This window comes from Gymnogyps californianus, chromosome 4, assembly GCF_018139145.2.
Source record: "Gymnogyps californianus isolate 813 chromosome 4, ASM1813914v2, whole genome shotgun sequence".
Classification (NCBI taxonomy): Eukaryota; Metazoa; Chordata; class Aves; order Accipitriformes; family Cathartidae; genus Gymnogyps; species Gymnogyps californianus.
In genome coordinates, this window is record NC_059474.1 from 31370564 (window position 1) to 31390391 (window position 19828).

General features: G+C 38.3%; 1 protein-coding gene across 1 annotated transcript; it reads right to left on the reverse strand.

Moving 5' to 3' along the window:
- Nucleotides 1-1164: 1164 nt before the first annotated feature.
- On the reverse strand, nucleotides 1165-19524 carry NMU (neuromedin U). The gene is made up of 9 exons (XM_050896613.1): nucleotides 19383-19524; nucleotides 15949-16007; nucleotides 12044-12106; nucleotides 11901-11960; nucleotides 11335-11364; nucleotides 11178-11228; nucleotides 9037-9111; nucleotides 2489-2542; nucleotides 1165-1200 (listed from the first exon to the last, which is right to left on the reverse strand). The coding sequence occupies exons 1-9, from the start codon at nucleotides 19522-19524 to the stop codon at nucleotides 1165-1167; spliced, it is 570 nt and encodes a 189-aa protein (XP_050752570.1).
- Nucleotides 19525-19828: the final 304 nt, after the last annotated feature.

Sequence of the window (19828 nt, forward strand, 5' to 3'; positions counted from 1 at the left end):
TTGAGGACTGCCAGCTCCTTTATCATCAATATAGTTCTGTAGACCACCTGCAGAGCACTTATCTTGACCCCGCAGATTGCCAGAAGTCCACAAGCTACAGTGAAGGAAGTACAAGTGTAGAGAATATCATCTTGAAAAGCAAACCACCCCTTTTGTTTGGCCTGCCTAGATAAGCTGCGGTTTTAAAGACTGCACAAATCGCTTGCAATATATTCTGAAAAAATGCAATAGTCTACATTGCAAACATTCTCATTAAAACAACTGAGTGCCTTTATTTATAAGGGAAAATAAATGTACATAACAATGTTGTTAGAGGCAATGTCTGTTGCATGCACACACTGTGACTTTTTTACACACAGTTGTAAACATCATAACACTAGGAAACAAATAATTTTAATATGCTTTTAATATAATCAACAAAGTAAAGAAACATTTGAATCCTTAACAGAATTGAATTTAAGAACATTTACATTCTAGTGATTTTTAATTGTACATTAGTAATGAATAATTTTTGTAAGGAAAACAGTATGTCCATGTACTCAGCATTCCTGCAGCATTAGTTCTAGGTCAGGAATCTAAAATCCTGAAAAATAAGAAAAAGGTTCAGCTGTTGGTAGAATATAACACTAAATATTTAAAATATGATAGAAATGTAAGATGTATTAGAAAACAGAGCATTATAATATTGGCAGAGGGAAACATTTTTATATCTCTCCAAAGAATGGAATGATTTGAAATTAAATCCTGAAGTCTATACTTAGTTTCAGTGTGAGGTTTTTTTCTGTGTAAGAACAGGGGGATTACCCCGAGGATGTCAGTAGGTATTTGATAGGTAGTTGAATCAGTTCTTCCTGACATACACTTATCATCATTGTTAACTTTCCAAAATGTTTACAGATCTGGGATATTTTGCATTTCTTGCTGCCTGAAACAACTCTGTGTTCTCTGTTCTAGGAACTGAGCACCTACAGCTTTTATTCACTTCACCTGAAGATGTGTGAATTTAGCATATCTGGGAGAAGCTTGTCTGCAGAAATCTTAAGTTGACAAAACAGTTAAAGGCTTTCTGAGACTATTCCTCAACATAAATATTGTGCCCAATTTGTATAAAAATAAACTAATTTAAATATCGATTGTGATTAAAAGCATTAAATAAATACCTCCTTAGCGAAAATCCACTGATCTCTTTCCATTGCGTGGCTGAAAGACAAATATCTGATGAGCGCTCTATAAAACTGACTGGTTTGAGTAACAAGGCCCCACCCGACTTGGTATGTATAGAAATTGGGAAATTTCTCAGTTCTGTCAACATGATCATCATTAAAGATAAACCTGGGACCAGTTACTGTTTAATGTATATCCACGTCTGGAGGAGAATTATACAATAAAAATTACTGTAAAGAGATAGAAGAATGAATTATGCCCATCTTGTGTGATTTTATAAGGGGGAGAAAGCCACAAGAAGTCACTCTAAGAGACGATTACCCCTCATTATTTTTGCATTTTCTTAAGATGTGCTTCCAGATTGTTGATATTATTGCATTATAAGTGATTGTTGTAATTAACAAAGAAATATACGTCACTCAATGATTTTATTTTTAGACTGTGTTCTTTAACATAGGCAAAGAGTTTCTCCCTTTTCACCATGGTCATTTCAGAAATATTTTGCACTACAAAGAAACTTGATACAAAGTCTGCTAAAGCTGATAAAAAATCTTTTGCTGAGCTTAATAAGAATTCGCTTTTCACTCTGGCATCATGAATGCATCAATGCTAATATTACCCATAACCTTGGCCTGTCATAAGAACTGTAAAGATCCAATCCTGATACATAAGAAATATAACTATACAAACTTGCCTTCTTTTCATTAGCCACTTTCTTATTTAAATAGAAAAAAAGATTAACCAAAATCAAGAGAATTATTATTAAGTTTGACTTGCCATCTTTAACTTGCTCCATTTTGCAAAAATGGAGTAAAAAAGCTCTATGGCATCAAAGATGAACAGAGCAGTTTCATTCTCATGAGAATTTCTGTATCTAGTTTCTAATCTTATTGGTCAAAACAACGAAAACGGGAAGGTCAGGCTCAGTAGCTGTTTTGATACAGTGTGTAAGCATGGCATGTATTTACATCACATGCAAACATACCATATTGAACAATGCTTCAGAAGGATTGCCCAAGATGGCATATTTTCTAGACCTTTCTCTGAGAATTATATACATAATAACCAATGACTTATTAAGACGTAGCATGGTATCATGCATACACAAACACTAAGATGTGTAAAAAAACTTCCTACTATGCCTTTATTCTAATCCAAGAAAATGTCTGGAGCAGATCTTGAGTAGTCCTATAGGGTGGGATGCTTTTACTGAAACAAGTTTCCTCAGTCACAGTAATTCTTACTGTAATTCACTGGTTTCTCTACTTTTTGTTTTGTAACACGCATCATGAAATGAAAAGAAAAAGAGTCAAAAAAACCATACCCTGTAGAAAAAGTAGCCTCTGCTTTGAATCTCCCCAGGTCCTTGAAGTTCTTCCTGAAAAAAAGTATTTTAAATCATATTTACTCTCGTAAGTGAATCCATATAGAGAGGTTGTTTATGTACATATTAAAAGTATTTCTTCAGTACTACTATACAGTCTTGCCCCTTAAGGCATGCTTTATATATACTCCATGTCAGTAACAAGAAGTTCATGTTGTCATGTAGAGATAGCAAAAAACACATGAATGAACGCCAAATTCCACCTCAAATTTTGGCTCAGTTCAGATTGCTTTAGAATGGTACTAGTAATGATGAGCAGCCTTTGCCTTCGACTTCTGAAGTTTCATTACCCAGACACAACCAGAGTGTCTTCACGGTAGCGGAGTCTCTGTGGACAAAGCAGAGTTGGTCTTTGCACCTCACGGAAGGACAATGCAAAGCTTAAAAAACACAAATACTTGGGCTCCAGCCCAGGAATGAGATCCCAGACTGTTCCCAGAGGTGTATCATGGTCACCCCTCTCAGATTAACTCCCAAAGAAAAGACCAGTGCTTATGATCTTTTATCCTGTCCGTGCTGCACACATTGAGAAACAACTGTCTACTAATCCATACAGCAAGGGAGGGAAAACGAATGATGAAGAAAATAGAAACTCCATTTAAATGTAAAAAGTACAAAGCATGAAGTATCCAGTTGCTTTAATGAGACCTTCATGATTAGAGAAACTTAATGACAGTATTTTCATCGCTTGCGTTAATACCAGATATATGCGTGAGGTGTCTGTCCTGCAGGTGGAGAGACAAGCCAATTCAGAAAAAAAAATAGTTCAAATCTTGTGCTTAGCAGAACAAAAAATTCAGATGGAATTTATTTAGCAATGATGGTATTTCTCAATTAAAAACTGAGGTCATGTGATCTCTTGGGCTGTGATCATAATCAGAGATGTCATAGAAAGCAATCATTCCATGCTCTATTCTAATGCTGTAAGAATTGTGTAAAACAGGATGGCTCCCATCATTTCCAAACACAGGAGTAGCTTCAATCCAAGGAAGCTTTCAAATGAAGTAGGGTTTAAGCTATACATTATTTTTTGAGTCTTGCTTTTAATTTTGACTTCAGTTCATCAGGTATACCATGATACCCGGTTTCTTTGCTGTAGGTAAAATGTGTATGATTTTTATTCCTATTGTCTGCCTCATTCTAGCATTACCTGGGTTTGAAATACCCATCTCAGATCTATCATCCATTCAATTGTATAGGGTTTTTTAATTTGAAAAGGCTAAAAATTTGCCTCTTAGTAGAGTTTTTACGTTGCCATTGGAATGTCTAATGGTATTTATATTTCATTATTTTTCTACTTTTTCTATTCAATGTGTGAACAAACATAACAACAGAAACAAAATAGGCAACTGTTGCAAGTTAACGAAATTGACCTAGAACATCAAAGGAGTCAAGAGGACAATTACTAATATGGAATTATGATTTATTTTATGGACTTCTAACATATTAATATGTCATTCTCTACTTAGAACCAGACACCTCTTAAAGAAGATTACATAGTTTCCTGGTTTGATTTCATGTCAGGAGTTTGGTATTAGAAAACAACTGAAGCTAAAATCTGTCTTCATTATAACACTTGCCTCATAACTTCCAAGGGTTTGGAGATGCAAAAAAACCCGTAATATGTTCTGTAGCGTACATGCATGTATATTCACAAACCTGCATGTATGTATGTATACAGAAACACACGTATTCATGAAGAAGTATGTTTATTTAGAGTTTAATGCCTGCCCTCTAAAAGTTATCTTGTTCAATCTCTTAGATTGACTGGCCAACAAAATGCTTTTATGTCTTCTGCCTTAGATCATATTATATCAGTCAAGATGGAGCTCAGGAGAAATCAAATTCATGACAAAATCTGGTGTCAGTTCAAACTGGGAAGAAAGAATAAATTTAACAAAGCGTGTTTCCTCCTTCACCCATCCACCTTTTCAATTCCTTGTCTGGTCGGGGAGAGACGTGGGTGTGTTTATGTGTAGCAGGTTCTGATTTTCTTCCCAGTATGAGGAGGAAAAAAAATCAGCAGCAAGCTAACCCTTCCTGAAGCACAGTCAGTGACACCAGAGTCAGATAGTCCAACCAAGGGTGGGCAGCCCGCAGGAACATGGGGGCTTCCTGCTCCATGGGGGATCTGCACACTTCAGGCAGAGTTGCTCTGATCCTCTACTGGCTTTAAAGTTTACCTCCGCCATTTGCTCATCGGCCCGTCTAGTAACGTCTATGGGAAAGATAGGTTTATACCTTTCTCGCAGTCAGGGAATACTTGCACTACTTTTGTTATTGGTGGGAGGTATTTTCAGTATTTTCCTGATTTTCTTATAAACTGCTATGACCCTCAGCAACAACATTCAGAGAGGATTTTAAACTCTTATACTAAAATACACTGAGATCTGCCATATAAACAAATATGATAAGCATAATATGGATAAATTTCAAAGATCTATTATGACATTAAAATAGATAAGATGCATGCAAAAATACCAAAACCAAGAGTCTGCAGACGAAATTGATTCCAGAAGATGCTAGCATTTTGTAAATGTCTGGTGTTTATGCACTGTACATCAGTAAATAACACCTTTAACTAGGTGACTGGTATTCACAGCAGGAGTTGACAAGAGGAAATCAAAAGAGTTGCTTTCTATAAAATGCAATTCAACTTAGAGCTGTTTTCATTGTTCCCTTAGATTTTGTATTGTGTTTATGTATATTTTAAAATGGCTATATTCTGTAAGTGTTGGCCATGTCATTACTTCTCTTGGCTTTAGCCTTACAAAAGAAAATTATTCAAGTGCATATTTAATATTGCACATTTTCCTTGGGATTTAATGAGCTCTTCACTTTGTAGGCCTAAAAGCCAAATGATAAAATATTCCAAAATAAATAATCATTTGAAACATACAGGGAAAAATCAAAGGTGGTTAAATCCATTAATGGCTATTTTACATAATGGTCCAGATGAAGCCCTCAGCTCAGAAGGTCTCTAGGATGTGCCTGCCAGAAGCTGGAGAGTACACCAGAGGACTGATGGCTCCACACTTCCCCTGGTCCTTGCACCTTTTTCCTGTCTATGCACAGCAAGGCACTGTTAGACACAGGATACTGGACCGATGAAAATACAGTCTGAACTAGTGTGGCTTTTGTTATTATGCTTGCTTTCTTAAAAATTATGTCGTGGTTTAACCCCAGCTGGCAACTAAGCACCACACAGCCGCTCGCTCACTCCCCCCCACCCAGTGGGATGGGGGAGAGAATCGGAAAAAAAAAAGCCTCGTGGGTTGAGATGAAGACAATTTAATAGGACAGAAAGGAAGGAAAAATAATGATAAAGATGATGATAATAATAATATTACAATAATAATACTAAAAGAATTAGAATATACAAAACAAGTGATGCACAACGCAATTGCTCACCACTCGGCGACTGATGCCCAGTTAGTGCCTGAGCAGTGATCCGCCCCTCCCAGCCAACTCCCCCCAGTTTATATACTGGGCATGATGTCATATGGTATGGAATATCCTTTTGGCCAGTTTGGGTCAGCTGTCCTGGCTGTGTCCCCTCCCAACTTCTTGTGCCCCTCAAGCCTTCTTGCTGGCTGGGCATGAGAAGCTGAAAAATCCTTGACTTAGTATAAACACTACTTAGCAACAAGTGAAAACATCAGTGTGTTATCAACATTATTCTCCTACTAAATCCAAAACACAGCACTATACCAGCTACTAGGAAGAAAATTAACTCTATCCCAGCCGAAACCAGGACAAATTGTTACTATGATATGACTGTGACTGTTCTATATTCCATTCCTCTTCAAACAAATCCTAGTTAGACTACCACCCTTATTCTGCTTCAGGATTGATGAAGTTATTGCACCATCTACTTTAATCTAATCCAATTATCCATGATAGCACTGACTAATGTAGAAGATCCCTGCACCTGTTGTTCACAAAATAGGGGTTACTGTTACTCAACATGGGAGTTGAAAGTGCCACAAATTCTGCGTTCAAACTTTTAGCTCAACTACAATTCTTATGTAGCAAAGAGCCTAGCACTGACCATGTGAACAGTCCCACTGAAATAATGACCTTAATTATGCGTGTGCTTATATGTTTAGCTGGGTTAACATGTAAGCATAACTGTAACATCATGACTGAAAATTAAAGACTGCTAGTTATCACAGTGCAGAATGGTTGGAATTCTAACTGTTGCTATTTCCATGTACTACTAGTTACGAGTACAATAATACAAGTAACAGGAGACAGGTCTTTTAAAAATTAACCACTTGAAAAGATGACTAAGGAAACACATAATACTCATCATGATTCATTCATTTCTACTTTAAAAATCTGATGAAAATAAGGTGCCTTACAAAAAGAAGCTTGGTAAAATGTTTACCTTCTGCCACAAAGTTATATCTGCCTGATGTGGGCTCATTCCCAAACACGATAAGAAACTTTTTTCTGTTTTTTTAATTTCCTTTGGAAGAAATATTTCCAAACACTATCCTAAAAAAAGGACTTTTTATATCAGTATATGTTTACACTTTATATCAGATAGCTAGTATGCTTTTTAATTTTTTTCTAAGGCTTTTTAAAGTATGGACTTTGATGTTTCTTTGATGCAAAAAATAAGTCTTTAAATTGTTTGTCACATGATGGCTTGACAGCTCTTAAACAGAAACAATTTATTAAATTTAATTTGTGAGTTGTTATAAGTGACTCTATATATATATATTTAGAGTTGTTATAGTGACTCTCTAAACAACTAAACTAAACTCTCTAAACAACTAAAATATAGTTGTTATAGTGACTCTCTAAATATATATAAAGACACATGAACAGACTGATATACTTCGTAGAATTTGGTATTATTACTTGGAAAAATATCCTTTTAGTTTCTTTTTTGAGCTCATTAAAACTAAAACTGCCATGAAGAGGCTGAAATATGTTGGAATATGCCAAATATGCTACACATTTTAGGTTATTGTCTGTTAATTAATGTATTCTATTTCCATTAATTATGCCATCAACCTCAATGGAAGTAAATTCAGGTTATTAAAGTATTCTAGCGAAAGGACGTTATTGGATTTAAAAGGCAGTTTGTTTTCACTTACAGCAATTTTGTGTTCTTGCATTTATGCTTTCCTTCCCCTTCTTTGTCTTATTTGACATGTACATTCATTTAAAAGCACAAAGATCAATTCCAAGAATATTCTTTGCCAGTTTATAAGTCCGACATAGCATAAATACAGTTCACATCAATGTCATCACAGAAGGTAAATTTTGCCCTGTATTTTCCTTTCAGATGTGTAGTGGGTTAAAATTTTCATAACAGTTTTAGTCCATGAGAAGACGTACCAACTCTTTAAGTTCCTATATGTGGCCAGGTTCTGTCACTGGATAAGAAAAATATGATTCAGGGCATATAGTTGGGATTATGCAGTGATCTGAAGAGGGGGGTAGATAGTATTACCAACCACAACCATGACTAGATGAAAGCTGACATACATAATCATAGGATTAAGAGTTCTTTGAAAATTTGGGAGTTAGCAACACAGCCTTTATCTGGATTAATAAAGGAAAAGTCCTACTTATGGGGATGCCACTATCTGACTTTTAAATATCACATTTGTACACCTAATTTAACTTGTGTATCAGTGAATATAAGGAATCATATCAATGAATCTAAGGAATAACCAAGCTGAAGTCAATGTAAAGCAGGAAGAATCTGGGTCTTAGATTTTGGTATACTTTATTATACAGGAATCTTCAGTATTCCTATAGAGAAAGATTCTTACGTATCAGACTGCATTTTTCTCTTCTGTCCATAGCTACATTAAAGAGATGGACATTAATAGCCATCTGCTTTTTGATTTTTGAAATTTGAAATGGCATTTGCAGCAAATATACCCAAATTTTATTATATTTTTGAAACAATGGGACTATTTCTTTCCATGTGAAACTTTTGTTCCAAAACACACTACTTTTCTATAGAAAATTAGTTCCATAGAGAACTTTCTTATCTGCACCTTAAGTTAAACAGTAAAATTGCCTATAAATTATTTGGAAATTCTTAGTGCTATAAGTCATAAATAATATATGTTTAAGGAGTAGATATGGTTTGAATTCCAAACGGGAAGAAAAAGAACCCCCTAGAAAATATAATGGCACAGATAAATTTGAAAGTATTTTTCTTTTTATAAAAGAACTAACAGATCCATTTTGATACATAGGCTCTGTGTTCTACCACTGTTCTATGTTAAGTGTATCTTACTTCAGTGTTTTTTGGTTTTAAATGTTAAATATCAGCAGGATTATTTTTCACTAATTAAAGAATAGAAAAATCTCACGTTTCTAATGAAAATACACTAGTGTGATATTAAATCATGAAAATAAAAATGTTATCAGCAGAAAGATCTACAAGGACATTTTTAGAAGAGCTAATGAATCACAAAGTGTGAGAATGCAAGCATGCAGAGTTTAAGATTACATACGTCCACTTTGTATCTCTTCAGTCTTCTCTCATTAAGCTGGGGAACGAGTTGCAGCAAAGGATGCAGGACAGACGACTGAGAGGACACGAACATAGACACATGAGCAACAATGAAATTTGGACCTTATGATGCAAAAAAAGTCTCTTCCCACAGTATTGGCTTATGGAACAAACATGCACCAAGAAAGGACTGAAGATGTTAATTGAGAAACTTATTCTTTTAACATTCTTACTTGACAACGGGTACCAACATTTATATTTACACTATGAATGTGACTCACAGAGTGATGGAGGGACAAGCTATGCATCCTCGCCTTTACTCATTGAAGGTTCAGAACTGTTCACAGACTTCTTGTCCAGGCAATTGCAATTATTCAGGCTTCGATCTACCTCTGTGAGTGGCACAGAGAAATACACTACTCTACTAACATTTCTACGATTATCTGCTATGGAAGTTAGCAGCTTCTATCTCCGTTGTACTGAAAAGTTAATTTTACTTCAAAATAACTTAAATTGCAGCAAGAAAAATGATTTTTTCACTAGAAAACAGTTTGCAGGAGGGATCCATTCTCAAGTAAAATTTGTAACTGTGGCACTGGTCACTCTACCTAAAAGACAAGCTCAAATCCTGAAATTCCTTGTGTTCAACAAAACTTCATGCTTGCAGACAGCCTGCTTAAGCACAGTGGCATAGTGTGCAGCGTAAGTGCTCCCCTGGCAAAACACAACCATGTGGGCTTGTGGAAAGAGGTCCACAGTGAGAAATAAAGTAGAAAACCCATGTTCCATCAATCAATTTCAACCTTCAACTCATGTAAACATAATTTTTTAAAATAATGCATTTTTTATACAATACTTCTTAGAAAAGTGATACGACGAAGAGAAATATAATTTATGGAATATCTAGAGTTACCAAAGTGATGATGTATTTAATAGGTAAAATGAACTTGCCTACTTGCAGCCAATTTTGCACTGTCTGCCTAAGGTAGGCAATGTGGCATCATAATAGCTAAAAAAGTAAAGGTCTGACGTGTAGCGGAGGAGTTAAAGGGCATCCCAGCTGGCCACTTGGGCTCTGTCTTGCAGTCAGTGGAGAGAGGTTAATAAAGCCAAAGAATGATGGATCTCACCTAAGTTAGTATCTCTGAGAACAGGGCTAGAAAATAGTCGCCTGAACAGCTAAACCAGAAGAAGTGAGAAAGCAGTAATCTCTGGGGGCAGGCAGGAGCAAAGGTATTCAGGAGGGGGACGAAGGGGAATGCAGTAACCTCTTAAGCAGGAGCAGCAGCAGAAATAGCTCGCTTCACTGTGCCCTGATTACCGTTAAAACCTCCGGAGCAGCTCTATCATGAAAACACTGACCCCAATATCGGCAATATCACTTTCTAGGAAATATACCACATATTTCTGAAGAAATGTAAAGAACAAGGCAAAAATGGACATTAACATGTAAGAATGATCGTTAAGAAATGAGAAAACACGAGTATGTTTAACTTTCTCAAAATCCTATGGTACACAGAAAAACCACATAGATGCACGGAAATAACAGATTATGTTTGCACTTTAAAAGCAAGAATGGATCACACATAGTTTATTTGTTGGTTTATAAGAATATTTTTATAGCAACAATACTAGGCTATTTTTAAAATCATATTTTTCATTTAAAATATAATCCAAAGTCTGATTGAGACTTCAGTCTAAGTGAGACTTAAATACTACTTTGCCTGATACATATTTATGACATGCACAAATAAATACATACAATTTAATTAGTAATTAATAAAAATTCATTAAGAGTTCTTAATATTTATGGTCTTGTTCTCAGCTTCTATAAATCTGCATTGTTCCACTGCATATGTTATGTTCCAGTACCAGAAAAAAGCATCTGATCTTATTCTTAAGTGTTGAAACTACAAGATTAAGATGCAGTTGGGATTTCACGAATGTTTGGTCGGGTTTTTTCACACCTGTACAGTATTGATGATCTTCTCCCATGTTATTAAAACTGATTATATTTCTTAAACATGAAACTCCTGGTTCTGAGCTTGCTATACCATTGGAGAGACTACTGCAAAAAGGAACATTACCTTGTTTTTACATACAAGCACACATGTACTCACAAGGAGGTACTATGCCACTTACCATGATGTCTGAGTTGCCTGAGTCATGAGTCTTAGAATAATGAAATAAGAACTGTTCAAAAAAATTAAAAGTGGGGTTTTACTACAAAACAGGGCAAGGGTGCTATGATTTTCTTGACAATTTTAGCATGATCATAAAACATACATAGAAATCTTACCCTTTTGGTGTTGTCTTTTTCATCTAAACCCTGTAGGAATAATAATCAGCAGAGAAGCTTTTATTTGTTAAAAAAAAAGAGCAACAGGCAATGTTGATTACTTTATAAACTTTTCAGTACTGGATTAAAATATCATCCTTCCTTGACAGATCTATTACATGTCTTTGCTTATCAATGTAACTACTCTTTTCAAACTCTGTAGAGAGCATTGATTACTCTCCAGTAGAAGAGTCGATGGGTTTAGCAGATGCTCCTTTGTATATCACTAGACTCTCCTTAGTAAATTTCTTTCTCCATTGAGAGCTCATAATTTTTCTAATCTAGAGCAATAAAAACACCTGAAAGCTTGTATCCAACCTGGAGATTCTTTTCCAAACATTGGAGTCTCCCCGTTATCTTTAATAGGTGTTGGATTAGGACACATAGCATTTCAGAGTAAGAACTGATAGTATTATTTCCAGCACAGAGTGATACTTCAGATACTGGGTCCTCAGAATGCATTGTAGACACTGGCACACTGAGAGATCAGGCTTCAGAAATGCTAAGTAGTCTTTCGTGTGTGTTACCTGTGGTTTCTGGAGAAATCCCATGACCAAAAAACAAAGTTCTTCAAGTGCACTGGATGCCTAATGCAAAGAAAACGTGAACTCAGGTATCACACTTCCAATCCTACTGCATATAACAAATAATATCAAAATAATAAAGTAACCTCTGTCTGACTCACCAGAGGCTGAGAATCTCTGGACAGGTAGGCAGAACATGCATCGTCTATCTGTAAAAGTTCACACAGTCCTTTTTTAAGAAGTCAGATTAATAAAAACAAGTGAAATATGTATATTTTCAGAAACAGTTCAGTGCAGCTAAAGGCCTGGCAAGCTTATCCACTGTAAGGAATCCTAATAGTTACATTCATGAAATATTTTGCATTCAAGGGGAAAAAAAGCCCTTAACCATATTAAAAAAATTTATACTTGCTTGATCTGAACAAACACATACATATCTGTGTCCTTTATTCTCTTACCCGCCTCATGCCCCTCTTATTCGTAACCTTCTCAGACTAAGTCGGATTTTAAATTATGATTTTAAGCATCTGGGGTATGGACTATAAACTTAAATCTCTTCTGTGATATCTTTGGATTATACAAAACTGCGAATAAAATGATGAAACTAAAGCAAGTGATTCAATGAGCTGTCCTGACGCACAACTCTTCCAATTGGATTCCAGCATCCCTGCAGGTGTATGACACATGCATCTCTTGAGTGATAATGATATGTGCCAGCACCTCCTATGCATGCCAGTCAATTTGTATGAGTCACCAAGCAGCCAATATCCGAGGTTTGCACTGATTTCTTTGGCAAATGAGGAGACTTACAAGATTTTGTTTAAAGGAGGTGGTTCCCAAATCACAGTGGTAGTAAGAGATATATTCAGTGTATTTCAAGGGATCTAAACTCAAAGAGCACTGTGGAAGAAGTCATTCCTGTCGATCTTAAATATGTCAGCACAGAATGGAATGTTACACACATAGACACAAAACAAACAAACAAACAAAAAATCCAGAAGCCACACCAAGAAGCCCCAACCCCCACCAGCCATTTCGTCTGGATCCAAATGAACGTCAGTTAGCTCTGCATCTTGTCTCCAAAAATGGCCATACATTGGCACCCAGGGAAGAGCCTAAGAAGAGACCGCTGGTCTAGCAAAACCCATGGTCTCCAACCACAGTGGATTTCTGTGCTGTGAATTTGACCAATCTCTCTCTGAACCATTGTAAACTTTTAGCATCCACAATGTCCTGTGGCAAGGGTTTCCTAAACACTGTGTGAAATACCATTTCTGTTTGTCTTGATCAGTTTTTTCAAAGCTAGCTTCATTCAGTGCTATCACAATCTTGTCTTGGAAGAAGTAATGAATAAGTGATTCCCACCCATCGTCTCCCTACTGTTCATGACCTTGTGTAGACAATTAACCACATCCTCCTTCTGTTGTCTCTTTTCCAGGATGAAAGAATCCCATCATACTGAATCATTTTTAGTGGAGCGATTAATCAGGGAGAAGAAATGGAATAAGGGGTATTTGAGTTCATGGAAGTAATATTACCAGTGCTGAAAGCTCAAAGGATTCTGTAAGGAAAAGAAAAAACTCCAGTACTCCAACTGAAGCTGCACAGCTTAACAATAATGAAAAAAGAGGCTTAAGTTTTCATTATATATCTTTAAAATTGTATTAATAGCAACCTGCATTGGGATGCACCATTTCTTCCCTTGAATATTTGATACTGTTTGTCTAGATGCCAAAAAGCTTTGCCAACCATTTAGTTCATAGACTGCATAAAAAAAATGTGGTTTTTTTTAAATAAAGAGCAGGCAATGCAATGGGTCTTATGATTTTATTATAGGTAAAAAGCCCTAAACAACACTCTTTAGCAATGAAAACATAAAATGAAAAAAGCAATAAACAAATAATGCATTTCTGAGTACTTCAAGACAAGAGATAATTCATTTGTCTAGAGACAATCTATGAGAAAGCATTAGCAGAGATATTGGGAAAGCTAATAGCTCCCAGAATTCCCCTTTCAAATAGTTTTTGTTGGGAATACATCTTCCCCATTCTCTTTTCCCTTCATCTTGCAGTTGTTTGTCTCTGGGCATATTATTTCAGCTTCACTGCTTTCAGAGTAAGAAAATGTAGAGGGAGAAATCAGCAGTAAATAACATAAAATAAGCTGAAGTCATTTTGGTAGCCTAAATTAAAACTTTGCTGTTTCTTCTTTTTCTTCTTGGTGAGGGCTTTTTTGTTGGTTTGTGGGTTGTTTTTTTTTTAATTTGCTGGTTTTGTAGTTGGAGGTGACTTTTAGAGAACTACCATAATTCAGTAGCAGGACAAGCCAGAGACTGCTTTATGTTGGACACAATGCAAGGCAAGGTATCTCTCAGCTAAAACCTGCATGGACAAAGCAAGGACTGAAGAAAAGCCACAGTTTCTGTTAATTGCTTTTTAAAAAATAAAAATAAAAATTTAATAGTTCCTATCATCCTTGATGCATCTTCTCAGTAATTTTCTCCCCAATCTCAGAAATGTGGCCTGAGGGTAGGAGCTTGTGAGTTGTTTGTGGTTGGTTAAATAACATAAAGAAACAAAAGGATGTGAGAGACACGTAAATGAACACAATACTTGATTAAAAAGTTCCCATATTTATAAACTCAGAATCATTCCTGGAAAATACTAGGTTAATTTAGAGGCAGGGCTTCTCCTGAATGATCCACTAATAAAGTAACAAACAGGGAAGAACTGATTCTTTTCACTCCGAGAAGCTCTAGTGAACTAGTATGATTCTGTAATCAGGTTGATTTAAGTTATATACCTATGCATCTAATTCTCTTTCCTTAGACCATCTCCAGTCCTGCATTATTCTTCTTATAACAGTAAGTTTTATATTGCTTATGTTACATAATTTTACATGGAATTTAGTATCTTATACATACTTTTTTGTTCACTGAAATCAATGGAAACTTTGCCTACAGTTGGCGTAGGGACATATCCTATGTTACAACTAGCAAATCTTAGCAATAAATGTAGAAATGTATAAAACAGCATTTTTCAATCCAGAATGTAAATAACTCATTTTCATGAACTCATTAAAGCTATCAGGACTTTACTTCCCAAAAGACCACTTTTCCCCAGGAGATAAATATCACCAGGGCTCATTCAAGGGCCAGTCCAGAAATATATTGGTGTTTGAGTCAACACTTCCAGTATGAACTAAGGGGAGCTGACAGTAAGGGAAGTGTCTCCTGTAATGGCCACAATAGGGAGAAATTTACTCTCTGCATCTGTACTCCTGGTGAGTCACTTGCTTTCTAATGCTATCAGAAGCTACAAAATTAAATGTCAACAGAATACTTGAAGGTTACAGCAATGCCAGGGCATGCAAGTTGCAGGCTAAACCCTCACTGCGTGTTATGCCCTGCCACTCCATCGGTTCCAAAAGGGCAGGGAAGAGCCCGTGTTAACACGTGTCACATCCTGGAGTCAAAACAAATGTTCATTTCAAAGATAAGAGTGGAAGTTATGATAGCGATCAGTAGCAAAATGTTACAGGGGCTAATTGACACAGTACGTTATCCTTCACCTAGTAAATTGAGAGGCTAGGATAGGATTAAATACAGTGTGTCCCAGCCCTGTGTGCAGAACAGAAGAAGCAAGAGGTAAGACTGGATGAGTTGAAACAATTCCTGCGTATCGTGTATGGACTATAAAACTACCAGATGGGACATTGTGTTGCTTCCAGGGACAGTGACTGCCTGGTCATTGACAGTTAAATGATAACTGTTATCAAACGTGGCTCTCCATTGAGCCAAGACAGTCTTTTCCCGGAATGACATCTCAGCACCCAGCCTCAACATCCTCCTGGAACAACTGTTCAGAAAACCTGGAAAATAAGATATTTCACCTCTTCACTGATGTCAGGATAGGAGATGTACAGGAGAAGCAGGACTGGAAGAAGAAGCACCTGAACTCCGTGCAAGAGAAATACTGGAGAGTGGGGTGTGACTGTAGCAAGGACGGGCACAGAAGAAATGGGAGTATACCATATGGCAGATGATGCTTACCTCTTTCCACAGATGCAAATCCTCATCTGCCTCGAGTCCTTGGGATGGCATCGGTGCACCTGGAAGCACAAACCATGCTTAGCAATGCTGTGCAGCAAAGGTCATTTGTGTAAGTATCCTGTGTCAGTGATGTAAATAAAAACTCTGAACACGATATGATACCTAGCACACTTACTAACTGCAAAGTCTGAGAACTGCGTAGTCCAAGGAAGTCTGCTGCCCCGGGTGTTACGGGGTTTGTCCAGTAGTTTCTGCCTGCTCTATGTTAGCAACACACCAGGAGGCTTCTTCACAAGTTCACAGCAGATACAGATGCTCACATCTCTTAGCAATAGTGTAGAAGTTACTCAGGTTTCACTGAGGGTCAGGCTAGTGTTACTCTGTTCTCAGCGATAACTAGCAGGCAAGAAAATTTGCACAGCAGCTTTTGAATGCTAAGACCTGCCCCAGAAAACACATTCCAGTGCCTACAACCTCGAGCTTTCTGAGAACTCGGCTCACCTCCAGCACATGCATCGCAAGCTGAGAATCTGGATCCTACCTCTTGTTTTCTTGTATGTTACAATTAAAGAATTAAACATGTGCTCTGTAATGTACACTTGCGTATGAATAATGCCCGTGGTATGAACGTGGTGGTTTTGAGAAGGTGATAGACAGTACATTCATAACTGGCTTTGTTTCCTCTGTTTGGCATATGTGATGTGGAAAAGCTCGGTCCCTTAGAAGATTAAATGTGTTATTAATTGCATAATGCTGCAGTAATGCCGTGCTTGGCTTGGGGGCAGCTCCTTTCTCCATCTCTGCCCACCCAGGCTGCGGCCCTGGAAGTCACTGTCTCTGGACCCCTCCCAACTCAGCGCCCAGAATATCCACCTTTCCACATTGTTATTTTATCTGGCAGTATATTTCTAATAGCAATGTGTTATTAGAGTCTCTGTAAATAATAGAAATGAGCATCACTGAATTGTGAGTACACTAAGTCACCACACAAGCATGTCAGTGAGGGGATGTGTTGTAACTCACCTGGGAGGGAGATTGGTGCTGGAGAGGGTAGTGCTTTATCTGTACAGTCCTAGCACTGCACGAAACCCTACAAAGTCATCTAATTTATCCCCCTGCTCAAAGTTGCTGCCCATGAGCCATGCCTAACCGGTTTATACACTGTTCTTAAAGACCTCATAGTAGAGATTTTATAACCTCTCAGACAGTCTACAATTACCTGTGGTGACATTTTTTTCGAAGAATTGAACCAAATTAAACAAAAAAGGGGTGACGGTAGACTTAGCTAGAATGGCCAGGTGAGCAGGGTATGAATGCCCGTCATCTCCATTTGTTTTACATGTACCACTAATAACAATAATTACAACAGTAGTTAGTTCCAGGCATTAAGGGGTGATTTTCAAAACCACATTTTGGTACTGGCACAGACATAAGGTGACTAATTATTCTGGGTGCTTGTTTTCCCCAAAAAAGAATTAGAGGGGCTCTTAATTTCACACCATGTAGAATTGGGGTATTTTTGAAATCTCTGAGATGTTCACATAAAAAGAAAACTGCTTTCCAATGACAAATTTGCCTTTTTGGATGTTTGTTTTGGCTCAAGGAAAAACACCAAATAAATTAAAGGTGCTGCAATTCTCTTTCTTTGTTTTCTATTCTTAAATTAGTATATTCAAATTGGAGTATTGCCTGGGACTGGTATCCTGGTTGCAAAGTCTGGAACCGGGCAACACTTCAAATTAACACACCTTCCCCATTAAACCTTTGCCTGCCTGTTTCTGAACACTGCTTCTGCCATTGCCTGGTTCCCAAGGCTTTCCAGGGGGAGCAGAAGAAATCCAATAGCCTGTAAAGCTTAGGGCAGCAGGCAAAAAAGCTTGCTTTTTTTTTCCTTTTTTTTTTCTTTTTTTTCTGAAGCATAAACTTTTGGACAGAGGAGATGCAATTATTTCACGAGCGCCTAAGTTTCCTTAACCCTTCTCCACGTATTCACAAAACTCTTATTTCATGTGCAGTCCCATCTGTTTCATGCTCACTCCTAGGACTATATTCCTCCCAGTGCTGAGTGGCGTCCCTCCATCACCCCATCCAGAACAGTGCTGCAGTCCTTCCAGGACTTCATTCATTTACACACATACACAACAGCACACACAGGGAAACAATAAGTTATTTTGTTGTACACAAAATGCACACAAAATAACCATGGGGGGGGAGGGGAAAAAAAAAGAGACAGTGCTATTGAGGAAAGCAATCCTATTCAAAAGGAACATGGAGGAGGAAATCCTCCTACAAAATTGACACTGTCCATGATGAATTTGTTCTCTTATCCTTCAATTCTGCCAACTTCTGAAAACTCAACTTCTTCCAAGGCAGCAGAATGCCAGGTGCACCGTTTCAGTCACTTTTCAACCTGGGATTCACTTCCTACATCTTCTCTTCCCTCCACTGCTCTCCCTACACAAGCTCCTGGCAATCATTTCTCAAAGAACAGTGATGAAATACTGTATGCCATTGACCTTCCTTGCCCTCCTTTTCCTTCCCTCCCCTCTTCCACATCTCCAGAATTTATTTATTTTTAACAGAATATTAAGCATACTGTACTCAGATTTATTTGATTCTTGATATTAAAAAACCACAACAAATCAGAACAAGAAATCCTGATGAAAGCAACTCACACATATAATACCAACAAAACAGAAATATTCCTTGCACAGCAGCTTATTTTGTAATGTTACTTCACAAGGTATAAGTAGTTAATCTATCTGGAGTGGGAAAATAGAATAGAAAAGAGAGTATGTTTTGTTAAAAAGCCCATTAGGTGTGCTTGTTTCACAAGCACTCCCTGCTACAAAAATAGCAACTTTCAGGTGTAAGACAACATTTCAAATTAAATCAAGGTAATCAAGCTCTATGCCTAAAGCAGCTCAGTAGCTCTATCCTTTCCACTTAACCCCACCCCCAGGGATTCCTCATGCAATAAATATTGCTTCAGGTTGGACTGAGTGACTTCCAGAGGGTCCTAAATTTTCCTACCATTCTGTGATACATTTCATTTCTCTTTTCTTAGCTTTTAAATCAGAGTAACCTATATTTAAAATGAAATCGCTTTTAACAAAAGCCACTTCCCCAAGTTGCTGGAGTGTAGTTTTGCCAGAACAGGGTAATCCTGCCGGGGTACACGAAGAAGCCCCCCAAAATCAACCCCCGGAACCGTGCCCAGCAGCTGCAACCTCCTGCGCATCTCCGCCGCTCTCCCAGCCCCGCACCTTATCCCAGCCCAGCTCGGCGGCGAGGCAGTGGCACGCAGGCAGCGGCTCGCTTTGCAGTCCCCCCGCAAGGCTGGCGGGCCGCTGGGGTCACACACCCCCACCCCCACCCCAAAATATTGCAGAGCTGGCAGCGCAGGAAGGGGTTGCGAAGGGGATGCTCCTCACCTTTGCAAGCAGACATCGAGGAGGCGAGGAGGAGGAAGAGGAGGAGCAGCGGGGACCCCGGCAGCGCCGCGCCGTCCCCTGCCTTCCTCAGGCTGCGCTGGGGGGTGGCTGCGGGGGGCTGCTGGTGGCAGAGGTTTCCCATGCCCACGGTGTCCCCTGCGCTGCCTCTCTGCCAGCCGCTCTTCTGGGCATGTCCCCGCTCCCTGCCCAAACTTTTTAAATCTCCCTGACACGTGGGCGAGCATCAGCTTGACTCGGGGAGGACGCGTCAGCCGCCCTGCCCGCCCTGCCCGCCCTGCCCGCCCTGCCCCGGTCCCCACCGGCCAGCCCGGGGCCAGACCCGTCACCTCCTCCGCCGGGCAGCTCGGTGACTCAGCCCCACTCCCACCCCGGGGGGCAGATCCACTTCTAACCCTTACTGGGGCGGTGGGTGCCCCTGCTTGGCA